The following is a 22,157-nucleotide window of genomic DNA, read 5'->3' as shown; positions in this document are numbered from 1 at the left end:
GGTTAAACCACAGAAACTAGGACTTGCCGATCAGAAGGTCGGCGGTTTGAATCCCCGTGATGGGGTGAGCTCCTGTTGCTTAGTCCCTGCTCCTGCCAACCTAGCAGTTCAAAAGCACATCAAAGTGCAAGTAGATAAATGGGTACCGCTACAGCGGGAAGGTAAACGGCATTTCCATGTGCTGCTCTGGTTCACCAGAAATGGCTTAGTCATGCTGGCCACATGACCCAGAAGCTGTACGCCGGCTCCCGCAGCCAATAAAGCAAGATGAGCGCCGCAACCCCAGAGTCGGTCACGACTGGACCTAATGGTCAGGGGTCTCTTTACCTTTACACAATGGAACCACCATTTTCAAGATGGGCTTTGTTATTTAAACTCATGCAACTACTCACTCTATGTGTCCATTGTATGGTGTCCCCCCCCCCATCTTTTAATTTTCTCTGCCGTTATAATTGTTCATTATAAATTGTACATTAGAAAATGAAATAGTTTTTAAAAAAAACTTTACAAAAAAAGTCTGGTGTTCTCCTCCAGATATAAGAACTTGCCTTGTACCATATGACCAGTAGACCACCTAGCCTAGCACTTCGATGTAAGCAGTGGTCCAGAGTCTCAGACAAAATTCTAGCATCTCTATCTGATAACCTATAACAGTAGATACTGGGAACTGAATCCAGGTTCTCCTGTACGCAACATATTCTATACTACTGGATTATGGCTGGTGTATGTTTGCATTGTATATAATGCCAGAGGCTACATATTACAGGCTGATCACAGTTTCTGGCCTTGCTTAGTATTCCTTTAAGCACTGTGTGGCTCCTAGTTGTTTAACCCCATCCCACAATGTGTGTCTTTGGATGTTAATGGAAACACTAGTACCAGTTGCATGATTTGTGCATGTGGCCAAACACATTTCTTTGCTACATCTAAAAAGAATACTTGCACTAGCGATGTGCACAAGACATTTCTATAGCATTTTGGTGGCATTCCTGTAACATCCAAAGCTGTCGTTTGATCATGCGGCTATAGCTGTTTATGCAGCACCAGAGCTGCATTTTTGTGAAAGAGACCTGTATTTTACCGGTAAATATGGAAGGTTGAGGTTCTTTATCTGAACTACATTGTGGTTCCAATCCAGAGGAATTTATGCATGTGCGGAAAGACATCTTGCAAGAGCAAGAATTGCCATGCATTTAGTTTTGTTTAGTCATCATTGCCCAGGGAACTGTGTAGCACAGGTAAGCTTTGATGTGGTGAGACAGCTGCGTTGCTGAACACCTTTGAACTGCTCTGCAATTTAGTGCAATGTTATACAGCTGAAAAAACTTATCTCCATGTATCAGAGGCATCCATTGGCATTCTGAACAAGTACCCCCGAGGCTACATAAGAACCACAGCAATTTAGCAACTATTATCAGTTTGCAACTGCAAGTGAATGACAGACACATAAAACTTGTCCAGTTTTGAGGAACTACAGATTTGCCATTAAACAGAGGTACGACACAAGAGAGTCTTGTTTCTGAGGACATGATATTTTCACCACCCACCCATCCTGTATTGCTAATTGGTTGTTTCTTATAAGAGAAACAATTCATACCACTCACAAGACAGCAATTAAGGCTGCTGTCCTGTTGTCCTGTGCATGCTCATTTCAAAGAATGAGGCCATTCTTTGAAAGGCCTCCTGAGCATCCTTTAGTCAGGTCAACAAGATGCCTATGAGAAACCAGCAAACAGGGCTTGAGCACAACTGCACTCTCCCCTTCTGTGGTTTGCAGTACAGTGTTACCTCGGGTTACAAACACTTTGGGTTACAGACTCCACTAACCTGGAAGCAGTACCTCGGGTTAAGAACTTTACCTTAGGATAAGAACAGAGATCGTGCAGCAGTGGCAGCAGGAGGCCCCATTAGCTAAAGTGGTCCCTAAGGTTAAGAACACTTTCAGGTTAAGAACGGACCTCCAGAACGAATTAAGTTCTTAACCAGAGGCATCTTGTATTCAGAGGCACACGCCCTCTGACAGTGAAGCCACAATGTAGTCAATCATGGATAGTAACCACAGATTGCCTTATCCTCCGTGAATTAGTCTAATAATCTTATTTTAATGCCATTCCAAGTTGTGGCCATCACTGCCTCTGGTCGGAGTGAATTTCATAGCTTGGCAAAGAGGAATGAGTTTTGCTTCCAAAGAAATGTGCAGGACTTCAGTGTAAGAGGGCATCGTTTATTTAGTAGCAACCTATGCCAAGACATAATTAGGCTACAATAAAATACAATATACACTATAGCCCCCAAGAGGCAAAAACAGTATCCGGTTCATGGATATCCTGAAAAACCCAGGCCACATATACACCATAAAACTGACGGATGCTTTTGTTAAGGTGCTTACTTAATGAACTTTATGGAATGTTGCAACATATACATACATGCAGAGTATCACTTTATATTTATATATGTATACTGTATTTAAAATGATAAAAGAAACAGGCTGAGATTGCCAAAACCCTTTATAATTTCTAATCCATAAAATGAATTTAAAATATTTAGTATAAAACTTCTAGAAAAAAATAAAATTAAATGATCAAGTTTCATTTTTGTACATAATATAGAAAACATTTCCAGTTCTTTTATTTTTTTAGGCATTATTCTGCATTGGATCCTGTCCCTTTTGTGTGCCTCAGTAAGATGCCATATGTACCAAAGAGCGTTTGAATGACTGTGCATAATGGGAGAGTTCTGTCACCCGGTCCACCATGTCTTGCAAGGATGCTGTGCTGGGATAATTCAGGGCAGCCACCTTGGTGGACATGACGATGCTTTTAAGCAATTCACAAAGCTGGTTGCTGGAGTTCATTATACTGTTGCGTATTTCCTGAGTGGTCAGCTGCCTAGTGAGGGTGTCCCCAATGAACACCAGCTTGTGAGCACTTAAGATGACGAACTTGCTATGCGCAACAAAGATCCGCGGTGGCTGCGCAGCACTAATGCAGCTGAAGAATGCATCGATGGCGTTTAAAAGGGAGATGAAGTGAGTCTCACACTGGTCCGCATAAAACAAAAGCAGCTGCCTTTCCTGAGAGGCCATGGGGCTGTTCACAGGGTGAAGGCCTTGAGGCGGCTTCCATTTCGAGATGTCGTTTTCCACGGGCTTCGTGATTTCTTGTTCCAGCCACTGGAACTGATTGAGCTGAAAAGCAAACAGCAGAGTCAATGCCACGTGATTTCAAAGTGCCATTCCCTCTAATAGCAAGCTCTTTAAGTGCCAACAGGATAGAGGACAAAATAGGGTAACAGGAAAACAAGAGTACCAGCAATCTTGGGTGAAACCAGAGGAGTGCACAAACACATTTTTAAAAAACACGTTTTGTGCTTTGCCTATTAAGACTGTGGAAAGAGATGCCATGCTTTTCATGTGCTTTCAGGAGCTTAGTACATTTTGCATGCTTAATAAAATAATAAAGAAATGTGTGTTCTAAAAAGAGGACAGCTTCTCCTGCCCCCTGCCAGCTGGCCACGTGGTTTAAAGAGACAGTCCCATAAATTCTCCATTCAGTGGCATTTTGTGACTTTTCCTCTTTTGCTGTTTTTGGCGCTTCCACAAACTCTTACCTGGTGATGCTCCAGCTGCATCTTGCTCTGCTTGATGATATTTTCCTTCTCTAGAAGCTCTTTCTGTTGCCTTTCAAACTCCTCCTTCCCCTGATTGGATAACATTTAAGAAACAAAACAAAGAAAGCCATGTCATGCATGTGCATCTCTTGAGATGACAACCAGCCAGGAGCGTAGCTGTTGCATAGCAGGTATTTCATTATGTTCTCGCTCCAGTTGTTATCATTGAGGAGAAGGAAGGGATACAAGAACAGAGAGAGCTCACCATATGAAATGATCCCAATAGGAGCGACAGCACTCTTCCCCCCACGCGATTCCTACCAACCGGCATTCAGAGGCAGAACACAGCCACTGTGACTAATAGCCATTGGTAGGAGATGGGGCAAACAGCCTGCTACTGAGACATCATACCCTGGGGTGAGCTGCTGTCCAGAAAATGGGTGCCAGTGTGAGGGATTTCCACCTTCCCCTGCAGCACTTGAAGCCAGAACCAGAAGAGGCCCAAAGAGGGAGGAGCAAAGACTAGCACAGCGATGGAGTCTCAGATTGCTTGGAAAGGACCCGGGGGGAGGAGGGGACTTAAACAACAGTGGAAAGGTGGGGACCTTCAGGCCTTGTAGGGGCAAGATCTACCACAGGGGTCGGCAACCTAAGGCTCATGGGCCACAAGTGGCCCACAGGAGTCGTTTAACCGGCCCACGAGCCGCCCGCTTGGCAAGTCCCCGCGCGCTGCCCTAAAATGTCCCAGCGTGGCACGGGGACTCGCTTCCACGGCGCCAGAAATCGCACACACACGCGATCCAGCCCATGGAGAGATCTCCGCTGGAGTGAACCGGCCCAGGCAAGGTAAACCTTGCCGACCCCTGATCTACCGGGACAAGCTGCTTTGCTCATTAGGCCTGGCCTTCTGGGCCAACTGAGTTTCTTTGAATAAAGAGTTAACTTCACTGATGCCATGTGACTCATTGCTATCCTGCTCCTGACCTATGATGATGGCCACTAAACAGCCTCGGCGCAGTATACATGAAGGAGCATCTCCACCCCTATTGTTCAGCCCGGACACTGAAGTCCAGTGCTGAGGGCCTTCAGGCGGTTCCCTCACTGTGAGAAGTGAGGTTACAGGGAACCAGGCAGAGGGCCTTCTCGGTACTGGCACCCTCCCATCAGATGTCAAGGAAATAAACAACTATCTGACTTTTAGAAAACATCTGAAGGCAGCCCTGTTTAGGGAAGTTTTTAATGGTTGATGTTTTTTCATATTTTTAATATTCTGTTGAGAAACCCCGCCAGATGGACGGGGTATAAATAATAAATTATTATTATTATTGATGGCTTTAAAGGGAAATTTAAAAGGATTCATGGAAAATGGGCCAACAGATATCCATTATTGCTAATATTCATTCTAGTTCAAAGGAACATCCATGTTTCATGGCAGTATAGCTCTGAACAGCAGTTCCTGGGAGACAAAGCACAGAGGTGGGCTGTTGCCTTCCTGCCCTGCTTGTAAGCCGCTTCCCAAAAGCATTTGTCCCTGCTGAAAGCAGGATGCTGAGCCCAGGAACCTGCTGTCAGACCACTGCTGTCAGCCCACCAGGATCTCAGCATCTACTAACCCTACCAGGAGATGCTGGAACCTGGGACCTTTGGCATGCAAAACAGGTTCTCTTCCACTGAGCTACAGCCCTTCCCCAAACCTGGCTTAATCCAGCGAAGCAGTACTCACCTGCAAGTGCACATAGTCGTAGTCATCCATCCAGCTCTTCTCCGAGCCATCGCTGCTGCTGCTGCACTGGCAATGCTGGTCTTTGGAAAGGAGGGGTGACAAAGAAGCACAATGGCCCTGGCTCTTGTCTCCAGGGTGCAGCGTCTGGGCCTGAGGGCTGTCATATACGTAATCTGCAATCTCCGACGTGTTCTTCAAATAAGAGCCGCTCTGCCCTTGCTTGAAGAGCACCTCGGCGTTGAGGCTGATGCTGGTGGTGAGCTGCTTAGCATCGTCCGGGATCGTCCTTGCCACCATCACAAAGCGGTCCAGATCGTCGCATTTGTTCTGGACCTTGTTGACAGCCAGGACGTTCAAGGACCAGCTGCAGCTGCTGAGGTCGTGGCTGGTCTGGGTTAAAATCTGGTGCGAATCTTCCAGCCTCTGCAGCTCCCTCCTCAGCTTGTTGTAGAGGCTGAGCTCAGAGAGGAAGGACGCGTTGGCCGCAGCTCCTTTGGCAAAATGAAGGTAGTCAACCAGGGACTGCTCCACCTTCTCGACGGCTGCGTGGATCTTGTTGATGTGCTTCTCCATGTACTCGTAAGACCGCCAGTCGGAGTTGATGAAGGCCATTAAGCTGGAGACAGTGGTCTCTACCGTGCTCTGATGCCTGTAGAGTCTCTCTATGGCTGCGTCAGGATCCAGCGCTAATCTCTTGTCCTTCTCTGGGGTGGCAGAAAAGGACGATTCTTTTGACGTTGTGGAAGATGTGGACATGTTGCTCCTGGTGCTCCCTGTACTAGAAAAGGACAGCCTGTTCATCCCATCCGTCATGTCCTGCAGCCTTTTAGTGTCCTGTGTCACCTGCGGAGGCACATCATACACACCCTCTTTGGTTTCACCATCCCCAAATCCCAAGAGCTGTCCGGGGAATGGGACTCCTCTGGGGGTGTCATAGACGTCCATCTGGGGAGCTATCTGCTGCCCAGCAAAGGGGGTTTGGTGGCTCACTGGGACATCGTACAGGCCTTGCTGGTGTGGAGGGAGGTCGGAAGGGGCAGGCGGGCTGCAAACGCATTTCTGCCCGGTTTCCTTTGCAGCTCCTTTGGCCATGGGAGGTGGGACGTCGTACACACCTTCTGGCCTCGCATCATGCTTCACGCAAGAGGCTGAGTCGGGCGAGCGCTCCCTGGGATCTGCAGCATCTCTGCACCCCAAAGGTGGGACTGAGTAGATCTGGAACACGAAAGTGGGAAAAAGCCATGAGTTGCAAAAAGGCATCGCCTCCATACCGTGAGGCCTGTGATTAATTCGTGAAGACATCTAAGACACTGAGGCAGGTCAACATAAATGCTTGCACTGGCTTCCAGATGAATGCATGCTCAGCTATGGTGTTGCAATCTCTGGATCAGCATGGTCACAGCTCAGTAAGACCAGGTTGGGCCAGACACATGATTTAATTGCTCCTCAGTACCCAGGGAAGATTAGTGCCGCCATGGAAACCCAGATGGTTTATCGGTAGCTGTGTTAAGCACTATATTGTGTTTTTAGCTGATGTTTGCACTCCCCAAAGCAGCAGCACCAACAGGAAGGAAGTTCGGGAATGGCCAAGAGACCCACCATGTCTCAAAAAAAAAAAAATGTAGCTTGGGATGACTGTGGTGCTCTGTGGCAAAGCCTGTTATGCAGCATCTTGCAGAAGGGAAGACCACATAAGCAGGTTGTGCATGAATGTGTGCCCTGATGGGAAACTTCCACGAGGATGGGCGCACCAGGCAGTCAGAGCCACAGAGAAACCAACAAAACAACTGGGAAAACAATGAAGCAACACGGATGAACTCCTCTCAGGTGAAGCAGAAAGATCCAAATCAGCCCGCTGCACGAGTGTTGATTTTTCAAAACTCTAATTACAAGAATGCCTTACGTAAAGCTAGTAATTACACTCCGAAGTTTATCTTTATCACAATTTTAAATAAATAAGCGAGCTGCAAGCTTGAGGGGAATGTTGAAAGGGCTAGAGAGTTCAAAGCGCTCCCTGCTTCTTCTGTAAAATGCAAAATGTACTTTTTTTGTTCAAACATGCCTTCGACATGGCATGAAATTACACGTTTGTTTTCAATGGAGGAGGAATAGACTTACGCCTTTTGCAGGAGGCACATCATAGACCCCTTGAGGTTCCATGTTCCCCATCTGGGCGGTGTGTGCGGGACCTTTAAATGATGCAGGGGGGACGTCGTAAATCTTAGGAGAGAAGAGTCACGTTAACACAAACGGAGGAAAGCGCCATAGGGACCCACAGCCATTTCAAATCCATCCAACCCCACTCTACCCCTTTGCTTGGGAATTACTTCTGTAACAAACAGGATGAGGTTTGGGGTTTTACTTGCTGTTGCTTGGGGTTTAAAGAACAACAAACAACAACAGTGACATGCAAAGACATCTCCAGACCGCTTTCATGCTTTCCTAAAGGACCGGTTTTCCAGTTTTGGAAAAGAACGATGTATTTTGGAAATATATTTCTGAAGGACTGGGGTCATATTTATTTATTCATGACATCTGTATCCCAACTTTTCTCCAGGAGCTCATGGCGGCTTATGTGGTCTCTTCACTCTTTACAACAACCTTGTGAGGTAGGATCAAGTTAATAAGTAACAAGTGGTCCAAGATTACCCATTGAGTGGCTGGATTAACTCCCAAGTCAGACCATTGAGTCCAACTAACTTATCACGATCACTATCAAATGTGGTTTTTGTAGAATTTGGAATTGTTTTGACAGATTCCAGATCAGTAGAAGAGAAATGTGTACGAGAGAAATTTCAGAACATGGACATAAGATGAGCCCCCACTGATCAACCCTCACTGTCTAGGCTAGGACACTGCTTTCAAAAGTATTTGGAAACTTGGGATTATTTCCCCATTGGAGAGGCCCCCCAAACAAGACATGATGGCAATTGCCCTGGACTCGCTGCCTAACTACTGCTATTCAGTGGCATACAGCTCCTGAACATGTTCCATTTAGGCTGATATCCTGTGTCAACTTACACTGAACCAATGGGACTTACTTCTGAGTAGACATGTACAGGATTACATTGTTGGGTCTATCAATGGCCATTAAAACTACCCTCCATGAATTTTCCTACGCCCCTTGTAAAGCCATCAAAGGCTTACATAACGAGTCGTTAATTGTTCAGCTTCCCTTTGGATCCCCCTCCCCCCTTTTTAATTGAGGTTACCTTGGCTACTTTCCAGTCCTTCAGGAAGGAGGCCCACTTTCATGACAAGCTGTGTATTTTGTTAGAAGGCCCGCAATTTAACATTTGAGCTCCAGTGGCTTGTTAAATTTTAATTTGTACATTAGCAGGGCTGGCCTTAACTGTTAGGCGGGTAGCCTTGGGCAGCTGATTTTGGGTGGTGATGAAAGGGCCATAAATGGTTAGCGATTTAATTTATTATTATATATTTTACTGCCAGGGAGAGACACTTGGGATATATATATTTTTCGCCCTATAGGACGCACCGACCCATAGGACGCACCTAGTTTTTTGGGGGGGGAATAAAGGGGGGAAATTATTTTTCCCCCCCCACTGCAGATATCTGCCCGAAGCGCGGGGCGCCCTGCTTCAGCGCGCCCCGCGCTCCGTGCAGCAGGCTGCTATCCGCAGCCTAGGGAGCCCTGCAGGAACTCCAGCAGGCTCCCCAGGCTTGCTGATAGCTTCCTGAAGCGTGGAGAGCGAGAGGGGTCGGTGCGCAACAACCCCTCTCGCTCTCCACGCTTCAGCAAAAGCCTGCATTCACCCCATAGGACGCACACAGATTTCCCCTTCATTTTTGGAGGGGGAAAAGTGCGTCCTATAGGGCGAAAAATACGGTATATCTCCTTTTATCTTGCCCCCAAATAACTTGACCTACCTTGGTACTATGCAGCTTGATTTGGGTGGCTAAGAAGATGGAGTAGCCCCATGTAGGGAACATTCCAGCAGTCCAATTGCAGGTTATTAAGAGCATAAATCACTGCACCCAGCTTATCTAAGTCCAGAAACAGCTGTAGCTGGTAAATGAGGCATAGGTACCCTGCACTGCTGAGGCCACCTAGGATTCAGCTGACAACCTGGCATTGAGGAGCAGCCTCAGACTATATACCCGTACCCCGTGATATCTGCCCCATCCTGGGAAACACCTTGTGTCCAAATTCCAACATCAGCTTCCATCCTCTGTAGCACAGCAGTGAAAATGTCTGACAATAACCTGGAAGACCAGGGTTCCAATCAACCAATCGTCTCTGAAGCTCGCTGGGAGACCTTGGGCCAGTCACTGCTTCTCAGCCTGGCCTACCTCACAGGGTCAAATGGGGAGTGGGGAGGAACCGCATATGCCACCTTGATCACCTTGGAATAAAGATGGGGTATAAGTGTGATAATAATCATCAGGGCTTTTTTTCAGCTGGAACTTGCCAGAACTCAGTTCTGGCAGCTCTCAGGTGAGCGCTATTGCCATTCTAAGAGAACATTCATGGTGAGTTCCGGCACCTCTTTTTCTACAAAAATAGCACTGATAATAATAATAATTAATAATATTAATAATAATAATAATATTCTAACATTGTGCTTGTGTACTATTATTACTGTAGTCTGCTTAATTTTTGCTTTAAGCATATGTGCATTTGTGGAAAATGTGCTGTAGCAATAAATTGACTATGACCGCAGGAAAGCGATCTACAGGAAAAGGCTTCTGACACGGGCTCGATCCTCCTGCAGCTTTGACACTTGTGATTTATCTCAGAGCGGCCGCCCTGCTCCTTCTCCACTGAAGTATGAACGCAGCTGCTGATGGTAATTGATGCCTAATCCCTAACAATTTTCATGAGGTGTGAATTAACTCTCCTGCCCTACTATCCCTCCCTGCTCTGTTCCACTGAGATCAGCACATATGTGTGCCATTTACAGTCCCCCTGGACCTTAAGATGTGGAGCAGGAAGGGCTGAGTTGGGTATTTCCCCCTCTCTCTTGGGAGCTTGCTCTTTGCAAAGATTGCCCCACCAACGTCATGGGGAAGGCCCATGTCGCTGAACTCCTAGCCAGTGAGGAACTTTACATGCATGACAGAAATGAGAAATTCCTCGCCCAGATATTTTGCACTCGCGCGGGTCCCCCTAACACATGACAGCCATGCTTTCATTCTTCGCCAGTCCCAATATAACATGGCATGAAGCAAAGGGGATCAGCAAGACTTTCTGAAATGTCTAAGCAGGACACCAGCCAGACATGCAGTATAAAGGAAGGGCTCCATCATACAACAAGCAGGCTGCTGCCTGGAGCACAAATCAATTTCAAGGGGTACTTGTTACCTATACATAAGTCCCTGTGCAAAATGGGAGGGGACCCTGAGGATCATCTCAGCCAACCCCTTGCGGCTGTCCCATGTGGGGATCGAACCTGCGACCCTGGCATCATCAGCACCACATTCTAACCTACTGAGCTATACAGAACCTGCTCAGATGCCCCAGGGCATGCTGGGAGACACAGTCTTTGTGCCAGGATAACCTCAGAGTAAAAACAAGCTGACAAACCCTGAACCTACACAGGCAAGTATGCTCTATTTTCTTATAGTATGCAAGTCCAGCTAAGCTAGTTGTACTTGTATTCAAGGGACCAATATTTCTTATATGGAGGAAAGAAAACATCTGAATTGAGAAACAGCATTTGGAAAAAAACATACAACAGACTGCTTTTTGCTTTTAGGTATTCTGTGTGACCACTTGGATAGATTATTCCCTTAGAAAACAGATGCATATTTTCTAATTCTGAGCCACATGCAGTGCATTCATTAAACTCTGTGGCCACCTAGAGAGTGGGAAAGGCAATCTGGTCAGAGATTATTTTTTAAAAAAAAAAATCTGGAATGAGTAAACCTGATCCACACTTAGGAAATAGATAAAATGCCAAGACCTCAGATGCAGATTAATTTCAATAGCCATTGACAGCTTTATTGGTACTTACCCCTTGGAGAGGACGAATCGGTGGGATGTCATAGGTATCCTTCTGGTATTTGGTAGGGAACTCATAAACATAACCTTGTCCTGACCTGACTGGAGTTACTACCTATGGGTTCAAAGAGAAAGACAGGAAAACATAAATACTGAGGCACTTGGCCAGACACAGGTCAACCATGTTAAGAGTCTCTATACAAACATTCATTTCACTAGTTGATGGCAGTTTTACCAGGGGGAAAACCCAAACCATCGTTATTTTGAGAGTAAATATATATATATATATACCTAAGATAGCTCATAACAACTTTAATCCTGTGTGAGTGTGTGTGTGTGTGTGTCTGTCTCTGTCTGTCTGTCTGTCTGTCTGTCTGTCTGTCTGTCTGTCTGTCTATCTATCTATCTATCTATCTATCTATCTATCATGCAGTGCTTTTTTTCTAAAAAATGTTTAGGGGTACTCTCATTTTCCTACTCATATTGAAATATTGCCCCTCAATGAGGCCAAACTTAAATTCACAAAATGTTTAGGGGTTTGTGTCCCTCTGCACCCCCCAGAAAAAAGCACTGTATCTATCTATCTATCTATCTATCTATCTATCTATCATCATCTATCTATCATCTATCTATCTATCATCAGCCTAATGTGTGAGAGCTCTCTCTCTCTCTCTCTCTCTCTCTCTCACACACACACACACACACAGAGAGAGAGAGAGAGAGAGAGAGAGAGAGAGAGAGAGAGATGCTTTATTTATCTGCTACTAGTCAATCTGGGAAGGAAGCCCATCTGGGAGAATGAAAACTCTGATCCTAAACCTCCACAGCCTTGTGGGATATCTTTGGGAGAATACAGGGCTAAGGAGTAAACCCTACACAAATCCAAAGTGAAGTCCCTAAGATGGCTGGATGCTGCCTTGTACGCCTCCTTCTGGCAACTCCTGCAGCCAAGCTGGTGCCAAACGTATACCGTATTTTTTGCTCTATAAGACTCACTTTTTCCCTCCTAAAAAGTAAGGGGAAATGTGTGTGCATCTTATGGAGTGAATGCAGGCAGCTGCGCAGCTATCCCAGAAGCCAAAAGAGCAAGAGGGATTGCTGCTTTCACTGCGCAGCAATCCCTCTTGCTGTTCTGGCTTCTGAGATTCAGAATTTTTTTTTCTTGTTTTCCTCCTCCAAAAATTAGGTGCGTCTTGTGGTCTGGTGCGTCTTATAGAGCGAAAAATACGGTAGCTCAGCTTTCCTTTGGACCACGTCAGTGAGGCCAATAGCAGAGTCTTGTCGCCTGGGAAGCCCAGGACGTCCACACACACTGCCCAGGCTTATGCCCCGGGGAGGTCACTTTGTTGTGCTGATGCCATGATTTGACTTCACACACCCTTGGAGAAGCATTCCATTGTTTCTTGTGACAGGCGGATGCCAGCAATACGGTCAATCTGCATGCCCACATGGAGATTAGCTGTGGATCAGATGTACCCAACCAGCATATCTGCCACATAGACCACATTCACCCATGGATTTTATTCTGCAATGATAGCTTGAAGTGACACTGATGAGACTGGGGACTGCATTTAAACTCAGAGTTAGTGTTTGCAGAGAGGGTGTCCAATGACTTTATACCTATGTTTATGAGATGCTTCATATTTCAAGTACACACACACACAAAAACAATGCATGAATAAGAAACACGGGCGATGGATTTCCGAGCGTGTCATATAGGTACACTCAGCAGACAGCCATGGTTGGTTGTAGCTTCCTATGCAAGCTACAGTCTGTGGGAATCTGTGGTGCTTGTGACAGAAGCTTTCCTCAATCCAAGACAATATTTAGAATGTCCTGGGTCTATCACAGGCTAATCCATTTCAGGACTTGGGGAGTCAAGGGGAGCTCAAGAAGGAAGAGTCTTGTTGTATGGCTATATGCCAGCAAGGAACATGAACTAAACTCTACACCTGTTAAGCTTATTCTGACCCAGCTGCTGATCTTTAAGAATTCCAGGTGTTCTTAAATAGACTGATCCATCCTGAAGGGGGTAAGTTGGAGTTTTGTTTTTGCATTTCCCCTCTCTTTTTTGGGGGGGTAATTGCTGTTGTATATTGGAAATCTATATTTATTTTTAAAATAATAATTCCAGGAGTTCTGATCACATCACTAATTTTTCTTCACCTGCTATAAAGGAGCTCCTCATCTGAATTTACAAACCAGCTTCAGATTAAACTGGGTTAACAAATAAATGCTTTACATCTGGAATGAACATCTGACTCACCCTGGCAAATATGCAGTTAAGTGCAACTTTTAAAAACTAACACTAAAGCCATCAACAAACTTTATAGAGGAAACTGATACTGCCAAAATAATAAATGTTATTTAGCTGCACAATTTTTTTATTAACGCCCAGACGCAGAACCAAAAAAGATGCCTGAGAATGTGTTGTTAGGAAGCAGTGCTGCTTAATTTAAAAGAAGGCAAATGGAGATGAAATTTACTTTTAATTTCTCTGGTAAAATGCCAGCAAACCCCAGTATGTAGCTACAGTTCTGGGCAAGACATTTATTTGCAAACAGCATTGTTTTAATGCATGGTCACATTATGTGGCAACTTTTCCAAATCTCTTCTTGTTGTCATGACTGAAATCTCATGGCTACCCCCACCAGAAATCTAATGCAATTATGCAGAATGGTTTTGCTGTATATTGATGTACTAAAGAAGGGTTTAATAAAGAAATATTTGGGACACAAGAAGATGCCTTATACTAGGCCAGGCTATTTGTCCAGCATCATCTGCACTGACTCTGGCTCTCCAGGATTTCAGGAAAACTTATTTCCTGTTATCTGATCCTTCTAGCTGGTGATGACAGGGATCAGACCTGGAACCGTGTGCATGCAAAACACATTATCCATCAGTGAATTGTGTTTCATTTAAATCTGTTAAGCACCATCATTTGCTCTCTGGCCTTTTGCTAGGTGCAAAGGATGTCACAAGTAGTGCAGCTGACATGGCTGTAAGATTTATTTATTTAATAAATTCCTATACTGCCCTTCATACCAGATCAGAGCTACCTTCACTTGTCACTTATGCAGGTTCATCAGGTATGCCCATGGTCCAACTTCAGAAGTGAAAACAGCAAAGCAGACCCCCCCCCCAAAGTGGTATATCATGCATTTGTGTACTGTGTGTGTGTGTGTGTGTGTGTGTGTGTGTGTGTGTGTGTTCTGTTTTGAATCGGTTGGGAGCTGCCCAGAGTGGTTGGGAAAACCCAGCCAGATGGGTGGGGTATAAATACAGTATCATCATCATTATCACCATCATCATGATCATGATCATTACAGTCGTACCTCAAGTTCAATGTGCTTCGGGTTCAGCACATTCGAGTTGTGCTCCACAGCAACCCAGAAATAACGGAGCGTGTTACTTCTGGGTTCCGCCGCTCACACAGACACTCAAAATGACATCATGCGCATGCGCGGAAGCGGCGAAACGCGACCCGCGCAGACGCGCCGTCGAGTCTTGCATTCCGTTCGGGATGCGAATGGGGCTCCGGAACGGATCCCATTCGCATCCCAAGGTACCACTGTATTAGAATTGCCATTGCAATTGCAAATGTTCACACATGCACAGCCAAGGAGTGCCAAAAGCAGTTTTAGCCTTCTTTCCTCCCTTAAGCCCCCAAACAGTTTAAAAAGCAATGTTTTCCCTAGGATTGACAAATGTGCAAAATATCTACTCCAGATCTCTCAGTGACAAGTTTATTATTAGACTGCCTACTAATTCTGAATGCTAAGCATACTTGCGGCAGAAATGCTTTGCAACAAAATGACTTTTTTCAAAGAAAATAAAAGGCAGCGGCGGGGGGGGGGGGAGAGCTCATTTTATGACTTGTCCTCCAGGGGCTCTTTAAGTTGCAGAGATTCTGTTTAACATAAATAACAAGTCCCCGCGGTGTTGCAAACCTTTCCTTTAGGAGAACAGATACTGCAAATGAGAAACAAAAGTCTCTTCCCCAGGCAGCCTTAAATTTTAATCCTTTCTTTTAATGCAAAAACTTTGGCGTCAGGCTGCTTATACGAGCTATGGAGAAAATGCTCAAACTTAGCAATGTTGAAATGTGCTGCTGTTGGAACCAGGCCAAATGATCACATACATACATACGCAAGTAATCACATACATACACAGGGCTTCATGTTAAATTCCTGAAAATCTAGTTTTGGATTTTCCCCTCTGCAACTGATGGTTTGTGTACTGCAACATGGGAGGAGGAAGGCAACAATGAAGCCCCTATTTTACATGGGTGCCCCCCAAACTGCCTGTGTGGACCCTTGTATTTATAGATGACTTCTGCAGCAAGTCTGTAAGGCTTGCCATTCACATGGGCCTCTCCACCTGGGGATAGTTCCATTTGCCCAAAGCTAGCTGCATAAAAATCTGCTGGCGGTGGCAACTTGCCAACTGGTTGACTGCATGCAGAGCTGTAGCCCTATAGAGAGTTTTGAGCCAGCGTGGTGTAGCGGTTAGAGTGTTGGACTAGAACCTGCGAGACCAGGGTTCGAATCCTTACTCGACCATGAAGTCCACTGGGTGACCCTGGGCCAGTCACTGTCTCTCAGCCTCACCTACCCTGCAGCGGTGTTGTGAGGATAAAATGGGGAGGGGGAAACCGTGTACACCACCTTGAGTTCCGTAGAGGGAAAAGTGGGATAGAAATGCAAAAAAATAAATAAAATTTGAGACTTGTTCATATTGCCCCAACCCAACAAGGGAGCTACCTAAGTGGAAACTTGCTTCCTCATGCAATTTCCTTGCCAGATCAGATAGATGGTGCAGAGATGCTTTTGGACAGAAGGAAATCCCCATTCACACTTCAGGGATGCAGTTAAATATATTGCACTTCTGATAGTAATATACGCATTGCTACCCAGGCTCCTGGGCCACTCAAAGAAACAATTTTGCATCCCAGCCCAGGACTTTTTCCTTTATTTTTTATTTTGAGAGGTGCAAGGAATTTTCTTGAAATCAACAGGAGTTGCAAGCACAGAGTACTGTTGTAAATCAAGAGTATGAAAGCCAAATTAAATTTGATAGTGGTTGCTTTCCATACCCACAATGCGGGATGCAGAGACACTCGTGCAATTTTCAAGGGCATGCAGTTTGTTTCTAATCCCTATGTTTGGAGAATTGGTTTGTTTTCCCAGCACATTTTCTCATCTCATATTTCTGAAATTACTTCTAATGATGAAGAATCACTCTAATGACTCTTTGTCCTGCAATGTACGGATTAAGAAACAGACTGACTTTTGTCCGGGTGCCTCCAAAGCCACACTCCACACGAGGGAGAAGAATCGTACACATCTAAAGAAATCTTACAGCACTCGCCCTGTTAAAAACATTGGCACTTGTTTCTTAGGAAGAACTAACTTGTCGTCCTCCCTATGGACACATCCTCTCCTACGCTAAAATGGACTACTAGTTTCACCCGGTATAAGGCAACTTACTATGTCCTAGTCCAAATTGACAGAGAATCTGGGGTGGTTTGAGCCATTAACTTCAGGGTGCTAAGGCTGAGACCTAGCCTAGACAACCTACCCTGGAAGGTCCTGGAAGGTGTGTACTGAGCTCTCTTTAGAGGCAAAAGGGAACCAGGATGTGCACCATTAATACCTGGGATTGGCAGTCAGTGTGAAGTCTCTGGAGTGATGAACTTGGTACAGGTGCTGGGAGCCTGCACTTGTGCCCTTTCCAGAACTACTGTTCTTCATAGAATTGGAAGGGACCCTGAGGTTCAGCAGATTCCAGCCTGTATGTCAGCTTCAGCCCCAACTCCAGATGTTTATTTCAGGGACCTGGAGCTAAAGAACACACCCTCCAGGGACTCAGCTACATTAGTAAAGGAACAGCAATTTGAATGTGCTATGAACATGCAACACCAGATGGCGCCAGAGAGCAGGAAATTTTAAAATGTGGTTTTCCATAGAATTTTTTTCTTTTGTTATAACGATCTAATTTCTGACTTAATAATAGAGGGTTTTTCCTGTGTCTGGATCCACCCTAGGTCTAGATTTGGATACAGGCTTGACATTTATATGCATACAACTCTTACATATCTCCTAAAGCAAGGATGGAAAACCTGGGTGTGGCGTTTGCCTCCTAGGATGGGTCATAAGGAAAGGGTTAAAATGGGTGTGATGTGATTGGCCAGTGAGAATGCAAGGGGGGAATAAAAGTTAGAGTGGGAGATTTTGAAAGTCAGTTAGTTGAGGTTTGGGAGTTGAGAGTTGAGGTTTGGGAATTGGAGAAGTACCGTATTTTTCGCACCATAGGACACACTTTTTCCCTCCTAAAAAGCAAGGGAAAATGTGTGTGCGTCCTATGGAGCGAATGCAGGCTTTCGCTGAAGCCTGGAAAGTGAGAGGGGTCGGTGCGCACCGACCCCTCTCGCTCTCCAGGCTTCAGGAAGCTATCCGCTAGCCGTGGGAGACCCAGCTCTCCCACGGCTAGCGGAGCGCTGCATTAATCCCGAAGCTTGGGGCGTGCGGAGCTCAGCGCGCCCCAAGCTTCGGGATTAGCGCTCCGCTAGCCCTGTCTAGGCTGCGGATAGCAGCCTGCTTCCCGGAGCGTCGGGCGCCCTGAAAGCAGAGCGCCCGGCGCTTGGGGAACACATCCGCAGCCTAGGCAACCCTGCGGGAGATCCCGCAGGGCTGTCTAGGCTGCGGATAGCAGCCTGCTTCCCGGAGCGTCGGGCGCCCTGAAAGCAGAGCGCCCGGCGCTTCGGGAACACATCCGCAGGGTGGGGAGCCCTGCAGGAGTTCCCCGCAAGGCTCCCCAAGCTGCGGATAGCAGCCTGCCGCCCGGCGGGTAGGGCGCCCTGAATCAGAGCGCCCCTCGCGCCGGGCAGACATCCGCAGGGTGGGGAGCCCTGCAGGAGTTCCCCGCAAGGCTCCCCAAGCTGCGGATAGCAGCCTGCCGCCCGGCGGGCGGGGCGCCCTGAATCAGAGCGCCCCTCGCGCCGGGCAGACATCCGCAGGGTGGGGAGCCCTGCAGGAGTTCCCCGCAAGGCTCTCCAAGCTGCGGATAGCAGCCTGCCGCCTGGCGGGTGGGGCGCCCTGAATCAGAGCGCCCCTCGCGCCGGGCAGACATCCGCAGGGTGGGGAGCCCTGCAGGAGTTCCCCGCAAGGCTCTCCAAGCTGCGGATGGCAGCCTGCCGCCCGGCGGGTGGGGCGCCCTGAATCAGAGCGCCCCTCGCGCCGGGCAGACATCCGCAGGGTGGGGAGCCCTGCAGGAGTTCCCCGCAAGGCTCCCCAAGCTGCGGATAGCAGCCTGCCGCCCGGCGGGTGGGGCGCCCTGAATCAGAGCGCCCCTCGCGCCGGGCAGACATCCGCAGGGTGGGGAGCCCTGCAGGAGTTCCCCGCAAGGCTCCCCAAGCTGCGGATAGCAGCCTGCCGCCCGGCGGGCGGGGCGCCCTGAATCAGAGCGCCCCTCGCGCCGGGCAGACATCCGCAGGGTGGGGAGCCCTGCAGGAGTTCCCCGCAAGGCTCCCCAAGCTGCGGATAGCAGCCTGCCGCCCGGCGGGCGGGGCGCCCTGAAGCAGAGCGCCCCTCGCGCCGGGCAGACATCAGCCAGCCCCACAAGCTCGGGGGACAGCAGGGAGGCGCAGCGCCACTATCCCGCTGTTCCTCGACCTGGTTCGGTTTCCCTGACCTGCTTTTGGGGGGGAAATAAAGGGGAAAAATTTTTCCTTTATTTCCCCCCAAAAAAACTAGGTGCGCCCTATGGTCCGGTGCGTCCAATCGTGCGAAAAATACGGTAAGAGGGAAGAATAGGCAGTGGGTTGGTTGGTTGAGTTGTATTGTGAGAGAGTGAGAGGAATTGTTAGGTTGAGTCAGATAGATAGTTGGAATAATCAGTTTAGGAACTAAGATTAAGAAACTGACAAGAGAAAATAAACTGAAACCATACTCTTGTTCCTGCATTTAAAAATAAACTTGATTATTTGTTTATGTTAACAACTGACTGGACTCCGTGTGTCCCCGTGAGATACGGGGTGGTGGCAGCGGAAAAAGCAATCGCAGTGGCGGCACAGGGTCAATAGACCATCAAACGTCCGGGGGCCCTGTGTGTGAACGCCACACTGGGTTTTTCATATCCGTATGTTGTTGGACTACAACTCCTATCATCATCCCTGCCCAATGCTGGCAAGGGCTGATGGGTGTTGGGGTCCAATAGCATTTCGAGATGAGCAGGTTCAGCAGCCCTGCTTTAAGATAAAGATAAAGCACCTTAACTGGATCACAGTACTCCAGGAATAATACCGGTATATTTGTTTGTTTCTGTAAAAATCCTTATAACTGATTCCAGGGCAGTGCACAATATATTCTATTGAATAAAATGCTGCATCAAGAAGAAATCATGCAACGTAAGGCAAATGTAAATGCAGCAGCAGGACAACTTCATCCAAGTGGTTAAAAGAGTTGTTTTAAAAAGCCTTATAGGAAGAAGTTGTGTGGGTTGGGCAAGTGTCCTGGTTCCTTCCCATGCCAATGTTACTCCTCCCTGGGGTTTGGTGTGGGAAAGAGTCACATTATTCACCCAACCCACACAATTCCTTCCTACCAGACATGGCCAGAACAGTGCAGCTTCCAACCACGTGGAAGCAGCTCTGGTGAACATATGAAATTGACATGGTGTTAAAAGCTGAAGGTTCAGAAAAACTTCAAGTTCTCTTTGGATTTGTCTGGTGGCTGGAATAAGCTGAGCTGGAAAGACAATATGGGGTTTTCATATCTGTTCCATTTTGGTCTAGTTTCAAGCAATTACCGTATTTTTTGCTCTATAAGACTTACTTTTTCCCTCCTAAAAAGTAAGGGGAAATGTGTGTGCATCTTATGGAGCGAATGCAGGCTGCGCGGCTATCCCAGAAGCCAGAACAGCAAGAGGGATTGCTGCTTTCAGTGCGCAGCGATCCCTCTTGCTGTTCTGGCTTCTGAGATTCAGAATATTTTTTTTCTTGTTTTCCTCCTCCAAAAACTTGTGGTCTGGTGCGTCTTATAGAGTGAAAAATACGGTACTTTGCCCTCCCTACACCTTCAGAGCATCTATACATTTAAATAAAACAAACCCCCAAAGCACATTTTCTTGCAGTTGAGTATAATGAGCCTCTAAAGGAAGGGGACCGTAGGCAGAGGGGGGGAAGATGCTTTCCCCCTTCACAGCCCCTTCTTTGCCCTCACTTCCTTCGCGTTTCTGGTATGCAGGAATGCGCTTCCTGAGAAATGTCAATGAACTGCAGGCTGTCATTTCCACACATACCCCATCCTTTCTCTTACTTAGAAGAATGCCTGTGGTCATCTGGTTCTTGAAAGCCCTACATCTCAAATCAGAATTTTTTACTTGTTTACGCATTAACAGAACCAGATGGTGCACCCACAGTCTCTCCCTCCCTCCCTGACACACTCGCCGATAACTGCCAAACACTGTGACTATTACAACTACGCAGAACAACTAAGCATGGGTGAGTGGTTAAAGAAAAGTAAAGAACGTACGTTAAACCTGCACTATTAAAGAGATGCATTTAATAATAATAATAATAATAATAATAATAATAATAATAATAACCATTATCAAAAGAACAAAGCAGAAAGTCTGTCAGAGTCCTTAGTCCTGCAATAGTGGTAACTTGGGTCTTTTCTATGCCAACTCTGTGTTCTTTTACCAAGAAAAACGCTGAGTGTGCATGTCCCCTGTCAAGCAGCCAGCTCTGCGGTTCATTAAATCCCTTTTCCTTACACAAAAGGGGCAGGGGGAGAGAGAGAAATCCTTCCTATTCATTACCTAACAGAGAGAGGGGAGGAAACAACAACCAGGAGAGCATTTAAGAACATATGAAGAACTGCCTTCCTGGATCAGACCAACAATCCATCTAGTTTAGCAGTCTTTCAGCAATAACTGACAAGCCGTTTTCATCGTTACTGTAGCTGGAAATGAAATCTGAAGAAACGTCTGGCCCCACTGTTATGTCAAGTATATTAGGTTGTCCCCCTCCACCCACAATGGACTCCCAGTGAGGAATCATGGCTGTGGATCTCATACCACCAGCAGCAGCACACCAGACCAGAATCTGACACATCTGTGCACTGTCGGAAAGCGGCAGAACTGCCAAGGATCTCATAATGTTTAACAAAGTGGGGAAGCATTGCTACTCGACATTACACCGATATTCAGTTGACACAATTAAGAGAGCAGTTTGGAAGAGAGTCCTATGGCACAGTTGCACCGGCTTACTCCTACTCTCCCGGAGCACAGATGTGCTACGCAAAGGACTTTTGGTGGGTGGTGGCAGGACAGAGCTGTGACTACTGACAGAACCTTGTTCTCTGATCTTAGTCAAACCAACAATGCATGTTTGCTAGACAGGACAAGATAGGAGCTGAAGCTCACAGAGTTTTCCTGTTAAGTTTGCTAGAGAGAACTCAATGAGAGCCACTCCCACTCACTGTGCCCTGACAGAGGCAGGAAAGAGCCCTATATAATCTTCTCACCTGGCTGAGCACTTCTCTGTTGCTCTTTTGCTTCTCTCTTCAATCTCATCACCAAGCCAGAAATGTGAGAGTATCGGCGTGTTTAGTACCTTTTCCTACCAGGGTTTGGAGAAAGGGCACACTTACCTGGAGTAATCCTCACTGAACTCATTGGCGCTGAATTATGCGTAAAGATGCAAAAAGGGTTCACTTCATGTTCCTATTCTCATTCTTGTCCTCAGTTTGACACTATTATAAGTCGCTTGGGTTGAGTGATGGTGACATGCCAGTGAGCATCAGAGGCAACTAGGGGCATAGACCTGTCTCTCTTCAGTGCCCCTACACAACTTCATTT

The 22,157-nt window shown here is 46.7% G+C and overlaps 1 protein-coding gene across 1 annotated transcript in view; it reads right to left on the bottom strand.

Annotated features, from left to right (window-relative positions):
* Window positions 1-2,203: 2,203 nt before the first annotated feature.
* NEDD9 (neural precursor cell expressed, developmentally down-regulated 9) overlaps window positions 2,204-22,157 on the bottom strand; it is a 60,261-nt gene continuing 40,307 nt past the window's right edge. Inside the window, exons 3-7 of the mRNA XM_053396909.1 lie at window positions 11,308-11,409; window positions 7,451-7,552; window positions 5,333-6,547; window positions 3,610-3,699; window positions 2,204-3,187 (exon numbers count right to left, since the gene is read on the bottom strand). Of these exons, the coding sequence (XP_053252884.1) occupies window positions 2,678-3,187; window positions 3,610-3,699; window positions 5,333-6,547; window positions 7,451-7,552; window positions 11,308-11,409 (2,019 nt within the window). The 3' untranslated portion in view covers window positions 2,204-2,677. The remainder of the gene's footprint in view (window positions 3,188-3,609; window positions 3,700-5,332; window positions 6,548-7,450; window positions 7,553-11,307; window positions 11,410-22,157) is intronic.

The sequence above is a fragment of the Podarcis raffonei genome, chromosome 7 (genome assembly GCF_027172205.1).
Source record: "Podarcis raffonei isolate rPodRaf1 chromosome 7, rPodRaf1.pri, whole genome shotgun sequence".
Lineage (NCBI taxonomy): Eukaryota > Metazoa > Chordata > Lepidosauria > Squamata > Lacertidae > Podarcis > Podarcis raffonei.
This window is presented reverse-complemented; position numbering and strand designations above follow the sequence as displayed.